Source organism: Ambystoma mexicanum, chromosome 6p (genome assembly GCF_040938575.1).
Source record: "Ambystoma mexicanum isolate Mex_15411 chromosome 6p, UKY_AmexF1_1, whole genome shotgun sequence".
In the NCBI taxonomy this organism is placed as follows: domain Eukaryota; kingdom Metazoa; phylum Chordata; class Amphibia; order Caudata; family Ambystomatidae; genus Ambystoma; species Ambystoma mexicanum.
In genome coordinates, this window is record NC_090935.1 from 896,371,370 (window position 1) to 896,396,943 (window position 25,574).

General features: G+C 45.9%; 1 protein-coding gene across 2 annotated transcripts in view; it reads left to right on the forward strand.

The window, feature by feature from the left end:
* The window catches only part of TRIM36 (tripartite motif containing 36), a 1,273,623-nt gene that overhangs the window by 421,063 nt on the left and 826,986 nt on the right, over positions 1-25,574 (forward strand). For both annotated transcript variants that reach the window (XM_069625519.1, XM_069625520.1), the window contains exon 3: positions 12,529-12,854. In XM_069625519.1, coding sequence (XP_069481620.1) covers positions 12,529-12,854 — 326 coding nt within the window. The remainder of the gene's footprint in view (positions 1-12,528; positions 12,855-25,574) is intronic.

Below are 25,574 nucleotides of genomic sequence, written 5' to 3' on the forward strand. Positions count from 1 at the left end.
GGCCACCGGTCAGCTCCAAGGACTTTGACCAACTGCTTGGCTCCAGTGGCCATGCACTGAAGGACGGAGGGGTAAAACATTTACCCCTACCTTGACGATTGGTTGGTAAGAGCTACCACAAGGCAGCAGTCGCAGGGGGCAATTCGGCAGGTGATAGATACCCTGGAGTGGCTAGAGTTCACCATCAATTACGAGAAATCGTGTATAAAGCCATCCACCAATTTGCTCTTCTTGGGGGCACACTTCAAGACCAACAGGGGCTGGGTCTGTCCTTCACAGGAACAGGTAGATTCGATCCTAAAAGATATCTAGTTTTCCCTATGACCCTGGAACATTTATTGTCATAATTAGAAGAAATACATATTAGAAACAGGAAATCCCCAATGAATGAGGATATTCCTTTGAAGTTTGGGTAGCTCTTTAGCCCCTCCTGTTTCCACTTTTAAAATTTGGATTTTTTCACAAAAACATTCACAGATCTATATGAATTTGCATACTGTCATACAACAATGAATTTGTTGAAATCTATCGGTATACTAAACATACAGGTTTCCATGCTCATCATGCTGTATATATTACATTTCTTTTTTGTTATTTGATGTCATTTTGTAATATTGTTGTTTTTGCACATGTATGTTGTATCTCACAGCATTGTTTTATAATCCATGCATTATATGTTAGTCTGTATGAGCAAATAAATTTCTGCTTTTGAATTTCTGTATATACTTTTTTTGAACACAGTGAGCACCCTGTACATTTCCTTGACTCCTTATTTGGACCTGCCACTTAGCAGACCAACCTCTTTTATTTGAACCTTTGGACCAGCCCAAATACCTGAACTGGTCCAATCATACATTTGCCTTTGAGCATTGTTCTATAGCAAGGGTATACCCCTTTTGTTTTCAGATTCGATTCTGTGCCTACTCACAGTAGTCAAACCAGGCGACAGAATAAGAGTCAGAAAATGTGTGCAACTACTGGGGTCCATGTCGTCATGCATTCCGCTAATCCCACATTGCAGGCTCCAAATTAGGCCGTTTCAAGAATTGTTCTCAGACAGATGGTCCCAAACTACTGGAACATTGGCAGATAAAGTGCTTGTGACTGCACATCTCGCTCGACAGCTTCAATGGTGTGCATACCCATTTCACATAACACAAGGGGTGCCTCTACAAGTGGTCCCTTTTGAACAATTGGTAACAGACGCCCCTGTGACAGGATGGGGCGCACACAAGGAAAAACTGTCCCATCAATGGCCAGTGGAATGCGGACCCATCAAGCATGTATATCAATGTCTTAGAACTGAGGGCAGTATTCCAAGCCTTTTGGTCATTCCAAACAGTGCTCAAAGGGAAAGTGGTGAGAGTGTTGACAGACAACACCATCACCATGTATTTTATACGAAAACAAGGACGTTGTCTTGGGAGGCACAAGCATAATGGCACAACCAGTATTTTTTTCTAATCCATCCTCGTGCGCTGAAAGGGCGCTACACTCATTAGGGCACTGAAATTGTATCTGGACAAGACAAAGTCGTTTAGACGCACTTCCCAATTATTGGTCGCCTTTTGCCCTCCAAACAACGGTCATGCCTTTTCCAAGCAAGGCATATCCCATTGGGTCACGTCAGCTATTTCAAAATGTCATACAGAAGCAACCTACCCCTTTCAGGTACCAGTGAGGGCCAACTCCACAGGAGCAATGGGGCTATCGCCAGGTTTGTGGGCAGGCATCTCACTAGTCTATATCTGCAAAGCTGCTTACCTGGGCTGTGCTGCACACCTTCGAGAGTGGAGCGAGCAGTATTGCAGCGTCTTTTTTGCAGTAAGGTACGCCTTTGTTCTCTTTTTCCACCACTGTATATGATGTAACTGCAAATTGCTGGGGTTAGAATCTGAAGCTGGCCTCCAGGGTGGGACCTCCATACTCAACGTCCTGTTGGCAGGGGCTGAATACACTCAAAGGTCAGAGATGGGTGGCAATAGTGAATCGTTTCTTCGTTAATTTATATTTTAAAACTCGAGGTTACTGAGGATCCCCAGCCTGACGATGGGGAATATTCCAAGCATGCGAATCCATGAGATACCAATGCTGGAGAACAGGAGTTACAGGTCTGCAACCTACTCCTTCTCTAGCCCCTGCACATGACACCACATGCAGCCTACATAAGGCCCTCTCCAACCACACGTGGTTTATTGCAGACACCGCCCATGATTGCAGGGCTGTGGGATCACATGAAAGGCAGGTGTGCATTTTGTAATACCATAATAATTCATCCTTTTAAAGTGACAGGACGAATACTGTACCACAGCCTAGCATAAACCATCTTGAAATGAGTTCAGGAAACAATTGGATTCAGAGGTTACCGTTTTCCCAGTTGCGTGGCTTATTTTGAAAAGTTTCAAACTGTTTGAATGGGGTTCTAAATAAGATGTGATGAGCAGGAACTATAACCAGCTCGGGCAGTAGTGAGTCCACAGCGCACTGCAAATCTAACTTCCACATGAGATGCACACTTACCTTTTTGCCTATTATGCATGATCCATTATATTTAGATGTGACCTCATCTTTATTTACATTTTTAACACCCAAACTTAATGTCACATGCATTGTAAGGCTCCAGTTGGCATTAGGAGCCAAAAGTAGCACCTGGTGTTGATTTTGAGCTAACAAGCCTATCATATGGTAGATGCTGGAGCCATATCACTCCCAGCCACTCTCAACCCTGTTGAATATCCGATAATCACCAGGCTCCAACAAAGCCTTTCATAAAAAGGGGTGTGAACACAGGGCTTTCCCACCCACAAAATACTTTTTATTAGTTATTTCTTTACAGGTGCTACAGTGTCTGGGATGTGCTTAAGAATCTAAGTAAGGAAAACCTCTTCAGCTATACCAGATGCAAGGTGTTTACCATTATTCATGAAATGGTTAGGTTGCCAGGTTATTGCTAATGCTTTTTGATCAAGATTTAGGATGTGCTTTCTGTAACTTCTCTCTGGAAAAGGAAATGGAGAGATGAACCAAGATTGCTTTTCTAGTAGCTTGAAAGTCAGGTTGGGTTTTACACTAACAATTGCAGCAGAAATCTTCTGAAAATGTGACTTTTATGTGCCACTTCATGCCGGATTCCTCCCTGTTACGATGTCATGTGCATGCTATCCCAAAGCTGGAGGGAATTCTGCAGCACAGGATAGCTGGCCTACCAGTCACTTGTTACCGAAGTTTTGATCTACCTGGAGGCGGTACTGATTTGGAGCTGCGGAGCTTTTGTTTAGTAAGTATATTTGCCCTGCTTTTTGAGCACAGAGGAAGAGGATTAACAAGCGCACAAGGGACAGTAAGGCTCAAAGTGCACAGTTTTCTGGTAACTGACATGTCCAGGACCATCGGTTGCTCTCCCGCGGGGTCTTATCTATTCATGGGCTGTCTGCTAACACAATATATCCAAGACTTGGGAACGAGTTTTAAAGACCCTGGGCCACCCACTAGAACGGCTGCTAAAGTAAGGGCCCTTGGGGGTAAAGGAGAAGACCAGAAAGCAGAGAGAAAAGGGCAAGAAAAACTCTGTAAACTGCACTACTTTGCAGGCTATCATGTGGCAGAATGGATACCCATGAGCACTCGTCCCCCCCCACACACCCCCAGGGCAGCAAAGAGGTCTGTGTGCAAAGAACAGCTGATTGGCCAGGGACTCGAATGACACACAGGGAATGTGATGATCCTCCTGAGCAGTTCCCTGGATGGAAGGCTCCACTTTCACAAAAACAAAGTTGGCTGTTGAGGCTTTGGACGTCTTGGCTTTCTGATGGTTCAGCATTATAAGAGCCAAATGGATGCAGGAAGAGACAGACCCTATCCAGCGGCTCCATTCAAAGCCAATGAGGGCCCATAAAATCAAAGACTGGGTGATATTGCCACACGGGATGAGGCCTATATAAAGCCAGAAGAGACCATGGTAAAGGCAACCATTGGCCAGGAGTGTGAGAGCAACCAGAATAGCGAGTGCCACAAGAGAAGAACTGGAGAGCTGAAAGGTTGGAGGAAACAAAGAGGCATGAAAGAGCCTAGCTTAACTTGATTAAGGTTTATTGTGGCTATACCTTTTAAAAAAGAAAAAAAAACTTTCTGGAATGGTTTTGTTGTAAAAATAAATGTATAGGAAGAAGTAGAAACTTGCACTTTGCGAGGGGTCTGAAATGTGTGGCGGACAACTTTGTGAAGGTGTTTCATAAAATGTAATTTTATTAACTTAAAAACGGTTTGATACATGCCTCACTCTCTCTAGCCTAAAAAGAATGTCCCTACCTCTCAAAATAACTAAAGGAAACACTCTAACAAAAGGAATCTGTCCCTCACACCTACACATACAATAAACATATGAATGGGATGTCTGGCAATTCAAACTATAATAAAACCACAGTTATATCAAACAAATACTTCATAACTGTTTCTACTTGTGACATGGGTAATGTTCCCCAGATTCAAAGCGGGAATTTTGTATGCACAGTTCAAAATAGGAAAGTTCCAATTTATAACACCGTTCTGGAAAACAATGTTCTTCTCGCTTCCACAAGTCTTTCAATGGGTCTTCCCAGTAGTTCAACAGAAATAGCAGATTTCTATTTTCCACTGATAACAAAGTTCAACACAATCTCATAATCAGGACCAAAATACTTCCACAGTTCCTTAATAACAACAGAAATAGTTATCAGGATGGTCAACAAAGATTCACAAAATAAAGTAGTGGCTTGAACACTTATTCATCTTCAGTCTTTAACCACAGTACTGTTATATCTTCCACCTGGTCCACTCACCTGCCAGGTCTAACTCTTCACTGTCTTTCGCACTGGTATACTCGCCTGCTCGGACCATCAACTTCTAACTCTACTGCAAGTACTTCTGTGGTAAAGTTCTTTTGGCAACAACGTCAGAGGAAAACACTTATGTATATATATGAACCACATTGGTGCTGTTTATGCCGCATGAAACTCAGATTATGCTTCCCTCCTCCTGGATGTTGGCTAGCAGGAGGGCAGTTCTTCTGCCACACTTGACTCCCCACTCTTACAACAACCATAAACTGATGGTGCCTTTTTACCACCCTCACTCTTCTGGGGTCTGGGCAAGACGTGTTTGCATCTTTCTTAATTAATGCCGCTTCCTGTTGAAAACAGGATCTACAATTGTTTTTTTTAACTGCCCTATTTGGGTTGGGGCAATATTGGTTGTTATAAAGGACTTTTCCTATTGCCTTTTGGCTTTAGCAATGGTGGTTTTATGATCTCAAGAATTACAATAGTCCCTGGTGTTCTTATTCTGCCATCTTAACTGAAACACCTTATTTGGGTATGCAAGGTTAGGCCCAATTCTCCACTTCTCCCTTTTAACATTATTTCTGTATTCAAAATTAGAAGTACAAGTCAGCGGGCGATCTGGGAACGTTCCACGGTTACATTCAACTGGTGAACTCACTGGGTGCTGCATATGCATCTGCAAGTGCCTTCTGCTGTCTCGGCTTCCCGCTCCCCAGGTGTAGGGCGCTTTCTCCTGATTTCTGCAGTTTGCGCCGTTCCGGGGAACAGCGTTCCTTGCTATGGGAGCGCTCAATTGCTCGCCTGCCAACGGAACACACTTCACTTTGTGGAAAGCGTTTAGGAATCATTCTTCCTGCTGCGCCACCTCTGCACAAGAGATCTTCAGGGGGAAAGCTTTCTGTGACCACGCTTCCGCTGCACAATCTCTACAGACGCAATACTTGAGGGCAGAGACCTTCACAAAACCGCCATTCGCTCTCGAGCATGAGGTGGCTCCGGCGTCTCTGCTGCCGCTCAATCTCGGCGGCTGCTACAACATGGAGTCACAAACAGTACTGCACCCATTGCTCCTTCTGCTACTACTACTGCAACCTCGACCACAACAACTGCTCCTACTGCTTCCACTAATTCTACTGGCCTGCACTTCAGGGGGCTCTTTATACTCCTTAGTCCAGGTGTGGGTCATTGAAATCGTTAGACTGTGCCTTGCAGTCAAATGCCTCCAGATTCCTCTTCCCCCATCCAAGTACTTTGGGCTTTGTGGGACTTGAAGTTCCCAACGTCACATTAGCTTATTTTCCTTCCCCCGTCATTTTTAAATGAATTAACTTCACTTCTATTATTAATCACGGTTTCAGGAGCATCTTTAAATTGAGTCCATGATGGTTGTGAAATCAAAGGAATACTAGTTCTATTAAAATCTGAGATAAACGTTTTGGTGTTCACATTTAATTTCTTCTTGGGGGACCATGTTGTTTATGTTTATTTATTTGAATATGCACACCAAACCCTCAGGTAACCGGGTGCAGCAATTATAAGAATATTTATAGCTTAGTTATTGCAATGCATACATTACAGATATATGTACAGGAAGCGGAAGCAAGGTAAAATATATGCAGGTACATAAATAACATAGTCATGAGAACAAGAAGTCAGGAGTAGGATGAAGTTATGAGATGTCTTTAGTACGTTGACAGTTCTTGAGGTTTCGTCTAAATCTAGAGTAGGGCTGGTCCTCTCTCAGGGTAGTAATTAGTGCATTCCAGGCAATTGCACCTTTCACCGGGAAACTTGCACCTCCGGCTTTGGACAGTTTGAACCTAGGAACTTCTAGGTATAGGTCATTAGATGCTCTGGTATAGTGAGTAGACATTCTTTTAGAAAATCTGACGGCGTTGTAGGGGGGGCGCAGCACTGAGTCCTTTGAATGTGATGGATACTGTTTAAAGGAGTATTCTGTCACTGATTTTTAGCCAGTGGTCTCTCCTGGTGTTGGAAATGTGCTCTCTGTGGGGTATGTTGAGAGCTGCTCTTAGGGCATTGTTTTGCAGTATTTGCATTTTGTTTAAGAGATTTTTGTTAGCGCCTGCATATAGGGCATTGCATTAATTGAGCTTGGACATTATAAGTGCATTAGCAAGGGTAATACAATTTGTTTTGTATAAATAGGGTCTGCAGGCCCGAATCAATTTACAGGTATAAGCTGTGGAGGTGGTCATGGAGCTGAATTGTTTTTTAAGGGATAATGTAGAATTGAGGTAAAATCCAATTACCTCAGTGACTACCTTAATGACATTACCGTCAATGTTGAATGCAGCGTAACTGGGGCTGAGTTTTTTTGAGGTTGGAGTCTGAAACCAGGATCAGGATCTCCGTTATGTTGTCATTTAGGCAGAGGCCATGTGAGGCCATCCAAGCCTGAATGAGGAGGTATATCTTGTTTACTAAGGCTGTGTCTTCGACAAAGTTGCCTGAAGGGGGTATAAATGATCTGTGTGTCATCAGCGTAGTTTGTATATGTGACACCTAGCCTGTCAAGTTTGTCGAAGAGTGGCTTAGTAAAGATGTTCTACATAGTTGGAGAAACACAGGAACCTTGTGGAACTCCACAGGTGATATGGGTTGGGTCTGCTGAGGGGGAGAACACTCATCATCATACGGTTTGCTAGGAAGGATTGAACCCAAGCTATGGCGTCACTCGCGAAATAGGCAGCGGACGCTAGGTGTTTGCATAATACTGCATGTTCCACCAGGTCGAAGGCTGCCGATAAGTCAAGGAGGAGTAGCATAGCTGTTTTACCTTTGTCCTTCAACATGTCGATTTGTGTTTTGAGGTCAATTAAAGCTGTTTCAGTGCCGTATTGTGGTCTGAAGCCAGATTGGCAGAATCCCAAAAGTTGGTTTGCCTCCAAGTACTTTTGGATTTGTAGATAGGCTACTCTGTCGATAGTTTTGAGGAGGAATGGGACCGTAGTGATGGGTCTATAGTTAGTGGGTATAGCTGGGTCTAAGGTCTGTTTTTTGAGGAGTGGTAGCAGCCAGGACTCTTTGAGGTTTGAGGGGACTGTACTTGAATTAAAGGAAGCATTGATAAGCTTTAAAATAAAGGGTGCTAAGTCTCTGGCTGCGTCCTTTATAATTTGTGCAGGGCAGCTGTCGCCCTGGCAGTTGGAGGGTTTCAGAGATAGGATGACCTTTTCTGTTTCCAGTATGGAGATATTAGTGAACTTAAAAGGTTTGTCGGTACGTGGTGTATCGGTCAGTGGGGTAATGGGCGTCTCTGTAGAGCGCAAGGATGTTTTTTGTTCGCTATTTTAGTCTGCAGAGTGACTATTTTATTGGCTAAGGCAATTTGGATTCTTGTACACCATTGTATATCCTTCGGGATATTGTCTGATGGTGCAGAGGGATTGTCCATTTCCCAGAGGATGGTGAAGAGCTCCTTAGAGTTGGAGGTGGCCTTAGTGATTCTATCATTGAATTCTTTTTAGTCTGGATTATTTCTTTCTTATATTCGGTGGCTAGGTTAGATAGTAATGTTTTATTCTCCTCCGTGGGGGGAGTGCCTCCAGATGGCTTGGAGTTTCCTTTTTTGTAGGCGTAGTTGTTTGAGGTGAGGCGTGAACCACAAATTGAGATGGGATTTTTGTTTACTTTTGCAGTTTGACAGGGGCTATGATGTCCAAGGCCATGGTCATAGTGTTATTAAATGTCTTTACTAGCGCGTTAGGGTCAGATTGATTAGTGTTGGCTGACAGGGTTGGTAAGAGGAGAGGCAGTAATCTTTCAGCCGTATTTTCTTTTTTGTTTCTAGTTGGGAGTGGAGGTACTGTATCGAAATTGGTCATCTTTTGGAGTTCAATAGTGGATGAGAAGCTAATAAGGTGGTGGTCAGTCCAATCTTGGGGGGTTATTTTCGAGAAAGTGATGGAGCAGTTTAGGTTCGCTACCCAATCTAGTGTGCGCCCTTTTATGTGCGTGGGAGCGAGGACTTTTTTGGTCCGGCCATGATCAGCTAGGATAGTTTCAATGGATCAGGCTTGTTTATCCTCCACATCGTTAAAGTCCAGATTGAAGTCATCTAATAGTAATAACTGTGTGAAGTCTTTTACATTGTTGGTAAGGAGACTGGAGAGGTCTTCCTCAAAGGTGCCCAATGGTCCAGGTGGTCTATACACTAGGAGAATAGTTAGTGTACTATTATTGGAGATGGGTAATTTAGCTGCTAGCAGTTCGCAGAATTTAATGTCAGGGGGAGTTGTTAACCTTAATGCCAGTTCAGTTTTGGCTATAATTGCGAGGCCACCTCCTCTAGAGTTAGGTCTATCAACTCTAAGTATATGATAGTTGTCAGGTATAGCGATAATGAGTGCAGGTCGTGCTGCATCTTGGAGCCAGGACTCTGTGACGGCTATAAGATCTAGGCTGTCGGCGGTAAGTAGGTCAGCAATTTCGGTGGAGTGCGCAATAATAGATCTTGCGTTGATGAGTGCTCCTGATATGGTAGTTGTTTTATTCTACTGTAGGATAGGTCTTGTTTTGGGGTACTTGGTTCGCTTTTGATTGTGAAGAGAATAGGTGGTTTGTATCATTATAAATATGAACAACGTTATGAGGGGGATCTTCGTGTCTAATAAATGACTGATTAGGGTATGCTTCGCCATTCCCCACGCAAATATGTTTAGAACAAGTAATATTACTTTGACAACAAGCCATAACAGATTCTCGTATCATTGACATCTCTTCCTTCATAGTAGACAAATACTGTGTCTTACCCAACAGTGTCCTCTCACTCTCTTGCGGCTCTTCTCCCAGGTGATCCTCCCAGCTAATACCCACATCTAGGGTTAGGATCAGGTAGTGACTGCCTTCCCCTGGCCACCTGGGAGGAGACTTTAGGTAAGGTCTTTATGCGGACTCTGCAGGATTCATCACAACTTTGAATGCCTTGCACTGAACGTTCCCTTAAACAGCAGGCACATGTATTTGGGGGTTTATATTGTACGTGGGAGGGGGCATGGTGATGGGGTTTGTGGGCATCAGGGCAGACCAGTAGGGAGCATAGTCCCACTACTTCTTTTCATACACTTTAACCACTGACATCAGGGATATTCCATTTGCTGTTTTAAAAATAAAAAGATTAAGCTGCCAAACACATGTGACGAATCGAGGGAATTCGTCCCTTCTTCCAAAAGGGGGGGCCTCGTCTTTAGGGGACGAGAACTCCAGTTACTCTAAGGAACTCACTAACCTTCTCCTATGATGGCATACATGGGACTGCCTGAGATGCTTAACAGCAATAAAAACTAAGGTTGTGCTGAAGACAACGTTAACATGCACTATGAGTGTCAGAGAAAAGAAGCTGTCTCTTGAAGGGCAAACCTCAACTTCACTGTGAACAAGGATGTTTTAAGGAGGACACGCTGAGAGGTGAGCGAGAGAATCGTACGGTAGCAGGGGAGGCTGCCTTGTGCGTAACTCAAGCGGGAGGTGGAGCGAACGACGGACGCGGAGTCTGCGGAATTAAGAATGAATCTGAACTAGACTGACACGCTAGGAAGACAGCGTACTGAATAGGAGAGAAACCAAGGGTCTGAGAACTCAAAACCTGTTGGTGGTGTGACCACAAGTAGTTTGTGGTGGGCAGGGAGCCCAACCAACTAAGCCGACACCAACGAGCAGAAGCATCTGCAATTGCACCGGTTCCCACGAGGGACACCGGATCGTAGCACAAGAGCAATGCAAGAAACTGGCAGAGAGATGCCAAACAAGAAAAAGAAGCCAAGCATGAGAGAAGGTCTGCAGCGCCTAATCTCCCAACCCCCATAAAGAGCGGTAACGGGAGGACTGGGAAGCCAAAAGGGAATCCTTATACGAGTGGAGAAACTCGTCCCAGTGAAATTCTTGAAACTCAAACTGCAACGTTGATAAATCTGAACTCTAACAAAATAAGTGGGGAACGTCCTATGTAAACCTGGGAACGAGAATATTATTCAGCGGATAAGACTACCCTGGGAAGAGGGGAGAAGATCCCGACACTCAAGAAGGATTCATTGGAGAGTAGTAGAACCAAAAGAGTCTTGACATATGAACAAGAGAAGGAGATGAACAGAGGACCAAGATAAGTCTAAGCTAAGAAGGGGACATAATAACAATCCTGAAGGGCTAACCCAGTCAAGAGAAGATATTTATTGTTTGCTTGTTAGGTGCTTATACAGCAAGTAAATACTGTTTCAAAGCTCCGAGTGGGCAAAGGGCAGGAACAAGGGAGTGAAACAAATTAAAATACACAAAAATATTAAACAGTGGCTGGAAAAAGGACAAACCTACTATGCCTTGAGTATTCAGAATGTGCAAGTGCAGCAAGAAAGGACAGAGGGGGTAGGTGCTGGGGTGTCCGTGCTCGTGGTATGGTGAGTGCTGCACGGCCAGGAGCCGTGTTGGTTGTAAGTGCGAACCTTCAGGGGTGGAGGGTGTGCTGAGGGTAGACAGAAGCTGTAACGACTGGGTTTGGGAGGTCGGGGGCATGGAGGATGCATGAGGGTACAGGACACCAATCGTGGCAACTGTGAGATTAGCACAGGAGAGAAGAAGGGAAGGAGGAGGTAAAGAGAAAGGTCTTGAAGAGCTTCCAGAATTTAAGAAAGTCCTGCTCAAGGCGCAGAGGGATGGGGAGGCTGTTTCATAGGAGGCAGCCAGCTGAGGAAAGTGATCAACCTGCCCTCTGTTTAGCAAAACGCTTTATACACAAAGAGTTGGTGCCAGAGGAACGTAGAGGTCTAGAGGGAGAGTATGTAGTAAGATTAAGTTGATGATAGTGCGGCCCCTGGGCCCAGAGAGCCTTGTGGATGATGCAGAGGGATTTGCATTTAATCCGTGCAGCAACCGGGAGCCAGTGAAGACTTTTTAGGGCACGAGAGATGCAGTCCCTGGACTTAAGGCCAAGGATAAGCCTCACGCATGGTTGTGCACAGAAAAACTATGTGGATGTTGGGATCAAACAAACTTTACAAAAGAGCCCCATGAAAGTAATCCCCCAAAATAAAGGAAAAGACAAAGACCTTATCCAAGAATTGCAAGCCCTGGTACAGAAGGTGGCTAGAGACTATTTGAAAATAAGTTATTGAAAGAGCTCCAAAGCAAAGCAGAACCCTTCTTTACCAGGTCCTTCTCCTGGCCTTAGTTTTTTGGAATAGTGGTAGAGTCAGATAGGGTTTGTTTTATGGGCAGTGTACTTTCCGTTGATTTGGACATTTCTGGACGACTGATGAGCACCCTAGTTAATTATATAGGTAGGGAACACCCCATAATTTTAGTTTTTTTTAATAGTGGTAGAGTCGGATAGGATTCATTTTTTTTATTTTTTGGGCAGTGGACCTTTTTTTGATTTGGATATTTCTGGATAACTGATTAGCACCTTAGTTAATTATATAGGTAGGCAACACCCCATAGTTATAGGGAGAGATAGGCCTTCGTTTTAGTTAATAAACCATTGTTGGAAATGTATTCAAAGTGTTTGCGTACTTTTTCTGACCTGCCACACACCCCATAACTGGAACCATTTGCTACTTCGAACCATAAATGTCGATTTTATTTTCTGAACACATAATGGAAATGATGACCGTGGTATCTTTATGTAAAATGTCGTACAAAAAAACAAAAGTTGAATGAGCTTTTTAATGTATATGTACACTTTGTTTTCTTATTGCAGGTTCAAAACGCAACTCTCTGACTCCAAAATTCACTACCTTGCCATGTCCTGGTTGTCTGCACGAAATAGATCTCGGAGAGCGTGGTGTCAGTGGTCTGTTTCGAAATTTTACATTGGAAACCATCGTAGAAAGATACAGACAGGCTGCTAGGGCAGCCACTGCTATTATGTGTGATCTCTGCAAACCTCCGCCTCAGGAATCTACAAAGAGCTGCATGGACTGTAATGCGAGTTACTGTAACGAATGCTTCAAAGTACACCATCCTTGGGGAACTGTGAAAGCCCAACATGAATATGTGGGACCAACTACTAATTTCCGACCAAAGGTAAGTCATTTGGTGATGGCTAGCAGGGCTCGCAAAATCTACTTACAATCTCGCATTGGCAAAGAGATTTTATGAAGGGCGAGTATCATTTGCATGGTACTTGACCGTGCCGCGAGTGTGGAGACGTTTGACACTTTTATTTGACATTTACTGCAAACATACTTTGTTTACGGTAAATGGCAAATAAGTCTTACTGAAAATGGCTTTACACCAAATATGAATCGTGGTTATGGTGACATACACCATTTTGCAGAAAGCAGTGATAAATATTTTGTCACCTGTCAACATGGGGTGAGCGCATTTCTCTTAGAGTATGTAAACTAAAGAACTCGCCCTGCAGCTTTCTGAGGCTTGGATAATACAAACATATTTTGTAATATGTTCTAAGAAGCAAATTGTGCATGCCTGATTAAACCTTTTTTTATGCATCCTATAAACTCTGGTTGTCTCTCAATCATAAGAACTTTGATACACGAATAATGGTCCCAAATGCGAAGTTGCACTTTCTAACTTGGAGCTTGATGACATAGAATATTTAGGGAAATAGATTTGAGTTACAAAGTAAGTACAAATATTTGGACTACATAATTTTTTCCACCTCCCTGTCCATGACAAATCAGGTCTCAACGGTCTGCCAATCCGCCCACCACCAGATTAGGGTACTTAAGAGGGTCGTCCCTATGATCCTAGAGGCTATGCGCCCTCCTGTGGTGGCTGCATTAGTCCTCTCACGGTTGGACTATTGTAACTCCCTATACCTCGCTCAGCCGGCGGGCCTTCTCCAACGTCTCCAACGCATGCAGAACCTGGCAGCCAGACTGGCCACAGGTTCTCCCTATGGAGCACATATCTCGCCAGTGCTTCGCCAACTCCACTGGCTCCCAGTGGCCCAGCGAGTTAAGTTCAAGTCACTGTGTATTGTCCACCGAGCAATCCAGGGCCTAGGTGCTGAGTTTCTTCAAACCAAATGTGTCCGTTATATCCCGGAAAGCAATCTTCGTTCCCTGAACACCAACCTCTTGGTGGTTCCTAGGTATAACCGGGAAAGACTCGGTGGCAGAGCCTTTTCCATTGCTGCGGCCAGGCTGTGGAACACCCTCCCACTACCACTCAAGTCTACCTCTAACCATTTGGCTTCCAGGAAAGCTCTGAAAACTACTTTATTTTAGCTTTTTGACTATTACTGTTGTTCCTGTTTGGTAGCTTCCTCAACCAGCGCCATGATGCCCTTGGGCGACCGTGCGCTCTACAAGTTCAGGTAACATAACATAACATAACATTTTACATTACTTCTTTTGTTGATGCCTTTCATTAATTTGCTTTGCTTGCTTTTGTAGTGCACTGCTATTTTCTTCTTTTTCATATATTTTTTTCCATTTCCTTTCTATTTTAGGTTTGGCTATAAGGTGGCACTAATGCAGTATCTAAAAGCTTGAACTGTTGGAGTACAGCTAGGGGGAAGATGGGATGTGAGGAGGGACACAACATTTTTACTTAAAGTCTTACTCTTCCCCCAGGGTTAAATCGGTGGTGCCTAGTTTTCTGACTCCGACCAAAGATTTCACAAAGAAAAACAAGTGTCTTCCAGCTCCTGGTTTAATAATTCCACTGAACCAACAAAAGTGTCTCTTTGAACCACAGCTACAGCTTTATCAGCTAGTCGGAACAGTTCTCGATTTACCCCCCCTTGAGATATACTAAGCCAAATGCACTCTTTGGGTTTTTGGCTATTGGTAATGAGAAAACGTCACTCTTGTTCTTGGTTGGATACTCCTACTTTCAGCCTCGGGTAGGCTACAGGCTTGCTTAACCCAAGTTTGGTAATGTCTTTTGTTAGTTTCTCTTACCCCATTCTGGGGGTACTCTTGAGTATCAGTCCCTTGTAGGCTAATGGCCTGCACGCCACCCCCCCCTTTTGATTGCTTTCTCTCTTGTCCCCTTCTGGGGTCTTTTGGTTAATTTCCCTGGGTGGGCTATGGGCCTGCATATCCTCACAGTGCCTACTGTTTCTCCTACCTCTTCCTGTAGTCTTCTAATGGATTCCTTCCTCCCACAGATTCCTCATCTATGAAATCTCTATCGCAGCACAGCAATTCTCTGGAAACCTTTCCGCCGCCAGGGGGCACTGCATCGGTTCGGTCAGTTCCCTTTTTCCACACACTCTGTTAGCTAATCAGGAACACACTTGTCGAGCTTAACTTTTTTCTCAGATGCCATCCTTACTCATTTAAAGGCCTCGTGATTCAAGGCGCATGTGGATTGCGGCTGACAGATGTTGGTCTTGGTTCTGCACCGGATTTGTTTATACTGCTAGGGCGAGGACCACAACACCCATGACTGTGGGTCGTGCCAGTTCATGCACCTGAAGGCCCTCTGGGAAAGGGCGATGAAGATGTCCACAAGGGGAAGCTCAGCTATCTGGGTTGAGGTTGGAGGGCACAGATTTGCGCACCAAAGAACGGGTGGCTCTGCAAATAGAGAAGGAGAAGAGGAAGAAGAATCGGAAGAGTTCCCACTCTCTGAGTGAGTCCTTGCACAGACATTTGTCTTACTCTTCAAAGAAGAAGAGCCACCGCTCTAATGATTAGCCTGAGCGGCCAAAGGAGGTACCTTTTCAGAACCAATCCTCCACGCCGGAGGAATGGGAGAGTGTCTGCCTGAAGATGTTGGACATCTGCGCCAAGGGCTCTGGCGCTGCAGGGTTCCACTGCATCTGTTGTGACCAGCAGGGTACCCTCAAGGGTCCACTCCAGCACACACTCTGGCTTCCTTGACACGAGTACACAGTTCCAATTGCAGCATCAGAGCCTTGTCTGCTCAAGTCTCTTTTCTAAGAAAGTCTCTTGATTTGGAGGGCCTGATGTAAAAAAAAGAAATTAGAAAGTTCTTTCCTTCTTATAATTAGGATTTGTGTGTTTTTTCCCTGGCTCACCCTCAGCCAGGCTCAGATCTCTTTATTCATTCTCGGGTGACTTTTCACCCCCAAACCTCCTCAGCCGGGCTCAGATCCCTTTATTCCTTTTCGGGTGACTCATGGTTCACCCCAGATCCCCCCTCAGCTCTGATCCCTTTATCAGATTCAATTAGTCTCCCTCAGCTGGGCTCGGACCAATTGCAGTTCAGGCGCCACTAAGGGCTCGGCCTGGTCCAAAAAGAAGGGTCACACGGCACTGTCAGGCCCCACCTTCGGGCGCTGTGGCCTCAGCAACAGCGTCCTACTTGTCATCTGCACGGATGGGCACTGTGGATACTGTGGCTTTGTGGGAATGCGCCCTATTCCTATGGATGCTTTTATGTCAAAGATGTATGACATCTATGATGAGTGTGACCAGTACCCTTTTGGGCTTGAGCCTCTGTGCTTTAGGGAAATAAGGGATTTCCTGGAAGAATTTTACAGGGAAGGTGAGGATGTGCTTGCCCTGGTAGAGGACCTGCAGGGAGCCAGCAGTCTCGACACCTGCCCGTAGATGGATTTCTTTCCTGCTCCCAAACAGGAAAAGCTCAGGCCACTTGATGGCTTAAGTTGCCGTTCAAGGTTCAATATGAGTGTTGTGACGTTCTGGACAAGGCGCCCAAGAAAGAGATGCTCCTGCCCTTCAATGTGGCTGTGGAAGCGCCCGTACTGTAGTCGTGGGAGAAGCCTGCCTCTGTTCCGCCTGTGGACAGAGACATGGCACAGAAACTGTCCCGCTAGGTCAGACCCAGCCGTTCTCTCCTCCCACACTTCAACTGAGAGTTTGGTGGTCCAGGCCACTGCGACTAGCCTGAACGCCCCCGTCCCTTCCACCAAAGAGGAAGAGTAACGTTTAACATATGGGGCAAGACGTTTTTCACTTTGGCACTGATAGCCGTGAATGCCTCTTGCGCCATGGGAACATTTTCCTTTGGCCTTTGGATGGTGGTGGCCAATGCGGCCGAGCACACCACAGAGGGGAAATGAGGGACGGTTTCCAATCCCTGGTCTCTGATGGCAGGGAGGCGGCGTGCTAAATGCTGCAATCAGCGGTGGACACAATAGACTATGTAGATGGGGGCCATGGCCAACAGCACAGTGGTCCGGCGTCACTCCTGTCTGAGGATGCCAGGGTTTACTGTCGACCTCCAAGCCAGATTGTTGGACATGCTCTTCGACAGAAACAACCTTTTTTCTTTTTTTTTAAGCAAAGGCTGACAATGCCCTCCAGAAGGTTGTCATCAAAGGCGACAGGTAAGTCCTAGGGAGTTGCCGTAGCCCTATACACAACCGTTGTCTTGGTGGGAGGGGTTGTTGCTGCCCCACCCACCTCGCCTTTACCCAGAGAGGGTGTTGTCAATCTGCCCCGGGACGCGTCCCTAGAGATTAGGGGAAGAGGTGCTCATAGGGGTGGCGTTGCCGCGGCCTCAGTCCCCACCGAACTCCAGGGCGCCAAACCTCAGTGACTTGTTTTGTCACGTGTCCCGGTTGGGGTTGGGCAGACTTTCCTGGTTCAGCACGGAATGGTCAAAGACCACGTTCAACGCTTGGGCCTTACAGGTCATCCGACAGGGTATTGCCTCCCATTTCTCCAGCGCCCCCCAGACCCCTGTCCTCTGGCTACCCCCTCATCTCCGGAGCCAGTCTTCCTGGAGGAGGAGGTCTGTCAGCTTCTGGTGAAAAGCTTGATTTAGCTGGTTCCAAGGACAGAACAGGAAGGGAGTTGTACTACACCTATTTTCTGTTGCCAGAGAAAGATGGAGGCTTGCTCCCCATTCTGGATCTGCGCCAGCTGAGCTTGTTCTTATAAGGACACGTTCAAGATGGATTATTCAAGCCCAGATTCTGCAAACCCTCGATCTGAATGACTGGTTGGTTTCTCTGGACCTTCGGGATGCCTACTTCCATGTGCAGATTCATCAATAGCACCTGAAGTTCGTAGTGGGCCAACACCATTACCAGTTAAAGGTCCTGCTATTCAGTCATTCCTCTGCTCCCAGGGCTTTCACTAAGCTGCTGGCTGTAGTAGCGGCTCGCCTCATGAGGGAAGTCTGGCGTGCTAGAATGAGTCGTTGAGACAGATGGCATTTCAATGTGATTTTCTATAAAGAAAAAGAAAATGCCTACCTTTGCTTAGTTCTAAAGGGTAGTTCCTACCTAACCAAGGAATAACTGGGGTGCACGTCGTCAGGGTGGAAGTCCAAAAATCTCCTCTGCTCTAGCCCTACCACTAAATAACAGAAAGAAACCTAAATGGTACCAGGAGAATTACTCCATTCTCCTGGTTCTGCAGGGATCAACCCTAGAGGGAGTGTTCAAGCGTCTTTGTTTTAGATCAATTCTTCTTGAAGAGAATATGCCAGGAGCATGGCTCCCTTATCCTGGATACACAAGTTCAACCTTCTTTTTACAGTCTTTCATCAACTAGCTTTAGCTTCAGATTCAACAAATGCAACACAGGAGAATGTCTCCCTTCTCCTGGTTCCGTGACTCAAGGTGCTCTTCTATCTGGTTTTCACAATAGTTCTTATGAGCCCTTCATGTTTCTTCCAGGCTTCTCTTAAAGCTCTTTTGGATTTGCTTTCTAACTTTGACAATCTTGTCCCACTTGCTGATACATGGAATACTGCTCCCAAAGCTCTGTTCCCTTTGCTTGTTGTTGGAACAGTTACTGAAACGAAGGAGATTACTTCAAAGACGTTCTACCCAACTGTTTTGTCTTCTTTTTTAAACAATTTTTATTATTTCAAACCAAAACAACTTACAACAGGTTATTCATGCTTAACATCCGTTACAGAATTGCATTTATGTTTTCATCTGTTGCTTGTCCCTCCTCCTCCCTCCCACCCGAGCCTACTCCGCTTCTTGATGTGCCTCTATTTCTACTTCGGGGCCACTTTTTCTGGTTTCTTCATCGGAGTCCTGATTGCTCGACCAGTCCTGGGCAGGCCCGTATAATGTGGCTACTAAGTGTTTCCAGGCCGTCAGGGATTCCGTTTCCTCTTCCCCTCCCCTGCTTCCTGCTTCTTGCCATACTGCTGTTTCGGCCTCAGCCCATTTTTGGAGGTCTTTCCACCAGATTTCTACCTGAGCTCTTTTGCATGCCTTCCATCCCATGGCAATTATGCGCTTAACCAGTATATACGTCAGATCTTTCAATTTGCTTACATGCTTTAGGTGCTTTGGCCTAGGGAATCCTCCTAATAATAGACATGCCCACGCTGATCCGATGTTCATTTTGATCCCCTTTTCATCTAACCGGTGGGCTGCCTCTTCCCAGAATTTCCCAATTTCTGGGCACGGCCAAAACATATGTGTCATCCCCACATTTTCCTCTCCACACTTGGGACATGTCTGCCTGTTTGCATTCTTAAATCTGGCAATGCTTTGGGGGGGGGGGGTCATATAGGCCCTATGGGTTATATATAGCTGTATCTGCTGTAGTCTGGCATTTCTTGACACTTTCTTATGGTATCCTTTGGCTCGCTCCCACTCCCCATCACTCATAGGCTCACCCACTTCTTCTTCCCAGTTGTTTCTCAATTGTGACACCTCTTTTCCCACTTTAGACATCAATAGTTCGTACAATCTAGATATCTCATGCCCTCCAACTGCTATGTCGTATATTGTTTCTATAGTAGGGTCTGGCTGCTCATCTACCGTTACTTCCGACCATGTGTCTTTGATTCGCCATATCAACCTATTGTATATAATATATTGTCCTTCATGCAGCCACGCTTCTTCGTTTACCGCCCCGAATGTCTTTATTTCCCCTTCTTGCCATATGTCTCCTATTGTTGCAATACTCGCCATTTCCCAGTGCCTCCTTATCTTAATGAGCTGCTCATCCCCTCTCGCTAGTGCAACTAACGGGATCTGCAGCGAGCACAGGGCTGGGTTCTCCATCGCCTGACATGCCTAGCGCCATATTTCCCATCCCAGCACCAGCATCTCAGAGCGCACTGTCGGTTCTGATTTGGGCAGCCATATCACCTCTTTTAGGAAGAATGGGGCACATTCCAATCTTAACAATCTTGATTCTGAGGTGTGGTCTTCTGACAACCATTTGGCTATGTATCGTAGTTGACTGGCTAAATAGTACATCTCATAGTTTGGCAGTTTAATCCCCCCCTTTATCATGTGTATTCTGCAACTTCCAAAGGGCAATTCTATTCCTCGTCCCATGCCACAAGAATCCCCTGCATATGCTCTGTAGTTTCATAAAGAAACGCCCCGGTATCAGATATGGTATATTCCCAAAGTAATGCAATAGTCTCGGCAATACCACCATTTTCAGCAGCGCTCCTCTGCCCATCATTGCCAGGGGGAGCTTGTACCAAAACTTCATGTTTTCAGTTTTATGTACTGCTTTAACAGTGTTGTGCAGGTGTTCCGCTTCTACTGTGTGATAGATATCTATTCCCAGGTACATAAATGTATGTGGCCCCATGGTATTTGTAAAATCGGTAGTTTGTTTAGTGGGGATCCTACGTATCTACCCAGTGGAAATATACATGATTTTTTGGGGTTCACTGCTATACGGGACAACAGCGCAAATCTCTCCATTACCTCCAAGATATATTGGAGGTTTTCCTCAGGGTATCTCAGATACAGCAGCATATCATCTGCATATAGTGAGATTAAACAGGCTCCCCTTTTATTGTGATTCATATCTCCTCGTACTGCATTGGAGACCACGGGCACCCCTGTCTGGTGCACCTACCCAGCTGCCATTTAGTGAAGATAATAGCTCCTGTTTTTACTCAAGCTATCGGTGCACTATATAGTAATCTGACCCATTTAAGATAGCCATGTCCAATCCCATAGCTTTTCAGAGCTGCGAACAGCCAGGGCCATTTGACAAAGTCAAAGGCCTTGACTGCGTCCAGTGATACTATAGCCATTTCGTCCGGGTCATCTTTTGTATATTCTATGACCCGGTGTAGTTTTCTAAGCTTGTCAGATATATTCCTACAAGGGACATATCCTGTCTGATCTGGGTGTATTAGTATGTTGATAATCCGTTTCATTCTATTTGCCAATACGGCTGTAAGTATTTTACTGTCTTGATTCAGCATCGATAGTGGCCTGAAGGATCCACAATCTTTACCGGTTTGTTGGGTTTGGTCAGTGGGATAATAATTGCTTCTCGCAGGCACTCCGGTAGTCTTCCTATCTCGTACGCTTCATTCAGCATCTTTACGAGTGGGGGGAGCACCTCACTTTTGTATGTTTTATAAAATTTGCTGGGAAGCCCGTCAGCCCCGGGGGTCTTACTTGTGGGCAGCTGCACTATCACCTCCTCTAGCTCTTCCAATGTGATCGGGGCATCTAGGTCCGCTCTTTCTTCCGCGCTTATTCTCGGTAAGCCTATGTCTTCTAATCTGTCTAATATTCCCCGGCTATCGCACCCCTCATTATTCTCATATAACTTCCGGTAATATTCTAGGAACTCCCGGTTGATGTCCTCTTGAGTCTGCTATCTGTCCATTTTGTCCTATTTTATAGTTCTAATCATGGATCTAGGATTCTCCCTTTCGTATAACCACGCTAACATTCTACCCAGTTTGTCTCCTCCTGCATGTTGCCTTTCCACATACTTTTTTTTAATTCAGATTACATAATCTTTCCCAGTGCTATACACATTTCAGTTGCAATCGATTTATGGTCTCTGCGTCTTCTTTCGTGTCCCTTCCTTTGCTTAAAGTTGCTTCCAATTCAGCTTCTGCCTGTTGTAGATCTTTTAGTATGCCCCCTTGCAACCCTTTAGATTTAGCTATCGCTATTCCCTCACACCACTTTGAAGGCTTCCCATAGCGTGCAGGCTGAATCCACACTTCCAGTATTGAACTCAAAGCATCTTACAATCTCTTCTCTTAGATCCTCCCTAAATGTAACATCCTTCAATGCTTCAGCTCTTAATCGCCAGGTTGGTATCTTGGCTCTCGGGGGCCTATATTGCCATGTTAGGATCAATGGTGAGTGATCTGATAGGACCCTTGCTTTCTATTCAGTCTGTTCTGCTTCTGCTATTGCTTCTTGTGTGACGAACATGTAGTATAATGTCGTGTATAGGTTTTGCGGGGCAGAGTAGCGTGAGTATTGTCACACACAGTATCTTGAGGGTGGTAGGTCCTCCATATGTCTTCTAGGCGGACCTCTGTCAACGGGGCCTGTAATGCTTTAGCTGCCGGGAGGGCCTGTCTTGTTTGCGTTCCGAGCGATCTACCTTCGGATTCAATGTGCAATTAAAGTCACCTCCTCAGATCGCTGCACCCCCTCAGTTTCTTATGTAGGGTCCTGAAATAAGTCATTGTGTCCTGGTTCGGGGCAGGTGTATTTATTAAGCAAATTTCTTTATTTTCAATCATTCCCGTATTGCCACCATCCTCCCGTCTGCTTCAACCGTGGACTGCAGTAATTGAAATGGGACTTGCGGTGCTATCCATGTGATAACCCCCTTGGCATACGCAGAATAAGTTGCCCCAATGACGGTTCCTTCCATTTCTTTTGGAGCACTTCCAACTTCTTTTTCGTAAGATGTGTCTCCTGTAGTAGCGCTATGTCTATTTTCTGCCTCTTTAAGTACATCATGACCTTGTTCCTTTTTAAATAGCTATTGAGCCCCCTAACGTTCCAGGAGATTACCCTAAGGTCCCCCATATTTCAGCCACTCCACCCTCCCCCAGTATCTTCCCAGCCCTCATCCAGAGGTTTACTATCCCGTGTAAGCTCGTTCCCCAACTTAAACTCCCTTGAACTAAAAACACCCCAACTTCCCCATCTTCCCACCCTCCCTAACATACTTCCCAACCTCCAACGTTCCCTCCCCCTCCCAACTGATGCCCAGCTCCATCCCTGGATCTCAGGCTCCCTTGCTTCTAACCCTTTTCGTGGCTTCCGCCTGTACTCGGGGCACAGCAGGGAAGTGTCGCCCTATTGGCGCCTCAACTAATCTGCTTATTGGGGTTAGGTTCTCTGCATCCCATGTCTCCTATATTGGTAGCACTTTTTGCGCATCTGTTGCTTATAGCTTCATTGCACTATTCTATATTCCAGTCCAACATGTCCATCTCTTAAGCATATCAAACATTTGACTCTATACTTTACCAATGCCCCCTTCGTTCTTATTTAACCTCTCCATTTGAGCACTCCTCACCTCCCATGGTTTGAGACCTAGTCCGGGTCACTTATCCTGTCTTCCGCCTCCTTGCCCATCTCCAGCTTAGAGGGATGCCCTGAGCGTCCAGCCAGTCCGTCACTTCCTCCGGAGCCTCGAAGAAATATGCTTTGCCTTTGTGGAAGACCTTGAGTTTCGCGGGATACAAAAGCATGTATTTGAGGCCAGTTGTGCGCCATCTTCTTTTCACCGCCACATAACTGTACCGTTGTCTTTGTACCATCATAGTATAATCCGGGTATGCAGTGACCGTCGACGATGCGCGTGTTATTGTTTCCCCTTTCCGGAAAAATTCCAGAATCTTTTCCCTGTCTCTGTAATTTAATATTTTTGCTATGATTGCCCGGGGTGGGGCTCCGGGTTGTGGCCTCATCAAGGCCCTATGCGCTCGTTCTACTGCAAATACTTGCGAGAGCTTGCCGGCCCCAATTTCCTGGATAAGCATATTTTCCACATAGTCCCTGAGGTCCGAGCCGCCTCCTCCTTCCAGAAGGCCTACCAAGCGTACATTATTGCGTCGCGCTCTCCCTTCTGCCTCCTCGGCTCGGTTCTCCAGGTCAGATACTTGCTGCTTCAGTATGTGGACCTCCTTAGCGTTGGCATTGCTGGTATGTGTTAACTTTCACTGGACTCTCCAGCCCGCTTGTTCTTTCTGCCAACGCTCTCACGTCTTGTCTAAGTAGGCTGACTTCTATCCCTACTGCATCGATCTCCGTTTCCAAGGACGCTTTCATGTCAGCCAATGCAGTCCCCCATGAGGATTTCAGTTTGGTTATGGCTGCTAAAATCTGGTGTTCGCTTGTCGGCGGGGTCCCTTCCTCTAGTGCGGTGGTCGTTGCTTGTGTGGGCGTATTTGGAGTCTGGTGTGGTTTGTAAAAATATCCATTGATGGTTGCTTGCCTTTTCCGTTGCCTCCCTTGAGAGCCGTTACCCCCAGCGTCCTCAGCTCTGTGTGTCTTCAGTGCCCGGTTGTGTGCTGTTAGTCGTATTTCGCTGATGGTGTGTAATGTACTTTCCAGTCTATCCGACTGGGATCTTGGCCTCTTCTTGTTAGGTGGGCCAGACGTTAGTTCAATTGTCTTTATGGCTTTTCGTGAGGCAGCCTTCGGTCGTCCTCGGCTTTACAATATGCTTCCTTTTTTTTCCGGGTTGGTATACCTAGGTTTTGGCGGCCCTTCTGTCTTCCTCTCACTTTCGGCCCCGTGAGGTGTGTCTACTAGTAGCCGCTTTTCAAGGCCTCAAGGTTTGTCATCCCGCCGCCTATGCTGAGGCTTGACCTCAGTTCTAGTTACCTTATTATTGATATCTTCACTCACCGCGTCACTCCATGTCGATCTTTTCTCCAGTTCTCCTCTTAACCTTGTTGGGTCTCAAGGAGATGCTGCGGCTGTGTTGGATTCTTTTTTATGTCAGGGCTATTTTTTCCTCCGCTGTGCCCTGCTTTGTACTGAAGCGATTGTCATTAGCAGTGGTTCTTTTCCAGTATTTTCCGCTCTGCACTGCAGGTAGCTGCGATTCCACTTGGCTTCTGCAATGTGTGTCTCCGTCATGTGTGTTTCATTTACTTGAATTTTGCTCGAGGTGGCGCTGTTTGCTAATGCACCGTCACATGCCCCATGGGTTCATTCTGTTTAGGCATTGATCTGTCATTTTCTAGCAGGGCGTGCGTCAATGCAGCCGCCGCAGCAATCCCCCATGGACCATCCACGCAGCATCTGCCTCTCTTGTTGCCATCCCTGTATATGTAGGCGCTCTGCCAGAGGTGTTTTTTCGGTACTTCCTCAACTGTTTTTTTACTACACCACTCGATCTGTGTGGCGTTTATCTCCTCGATGGCCTCTTCGTGTCTTGTGGCTATTTACCTTGCCCTTCCTATTTGGGGCTTCTTAACTGTGTTTTAGTGCCGCTAGTGTAGCAACATCTGATATCCATCACCTTGATTGTGGGGGCGCGGCGGCACTGGTCATTTCTCCTCTGTCTGGGTTATGCTCCCGTTTTCGCTATGCACCTCTGGTGTGTTAATGTCAATGCCGGTGTGCCCAGTTTTCCTTAGTTTGCTTTGCGGCGCTGCAATTCTGTATATTCTCTTACTATTGCAGCTCCCCTGCTCTTTCCTTGCAGGCTTGCATCTGCAGTGTACCTGTATGTGTCTGCAATTCGGTGCTAGCGCTCTCTATCTCCCGGCTCTGACTATGTACGTCGCAAGTGTCCTGGACTATTTGTTTCCGTGCCCACTCCTTCAGATCTCCATATTCTCGCGGCGCCATCGCTCCCGGTTCCCTTATGGGCGGTCCTCCTCCCCCTTCATGGGGCTTGGGGCCACCCCCTGCCACAACAGTCTCGCAGCTCCGGTTTGGACAAATCCGCTCACCAGTACTTTGCATCCTGCCAGGCGTGCTTCCTCTGCTCCTTTTCAGTCTTTTCGTCCGCCAGCTGCGCTAGCTTGTCCTTGCAGTTTAGCCTCCAATTTCGTGAAGTCTTTGCCCTCAAGGGCTCGTTTGTTCTGGAGCCGTGGCCATTTTGTCGCCGACCTCGTATCTCTTGTTCTTTTCTTTAACGTCTCGTAACTTCTGTTACAGCCGTCCTT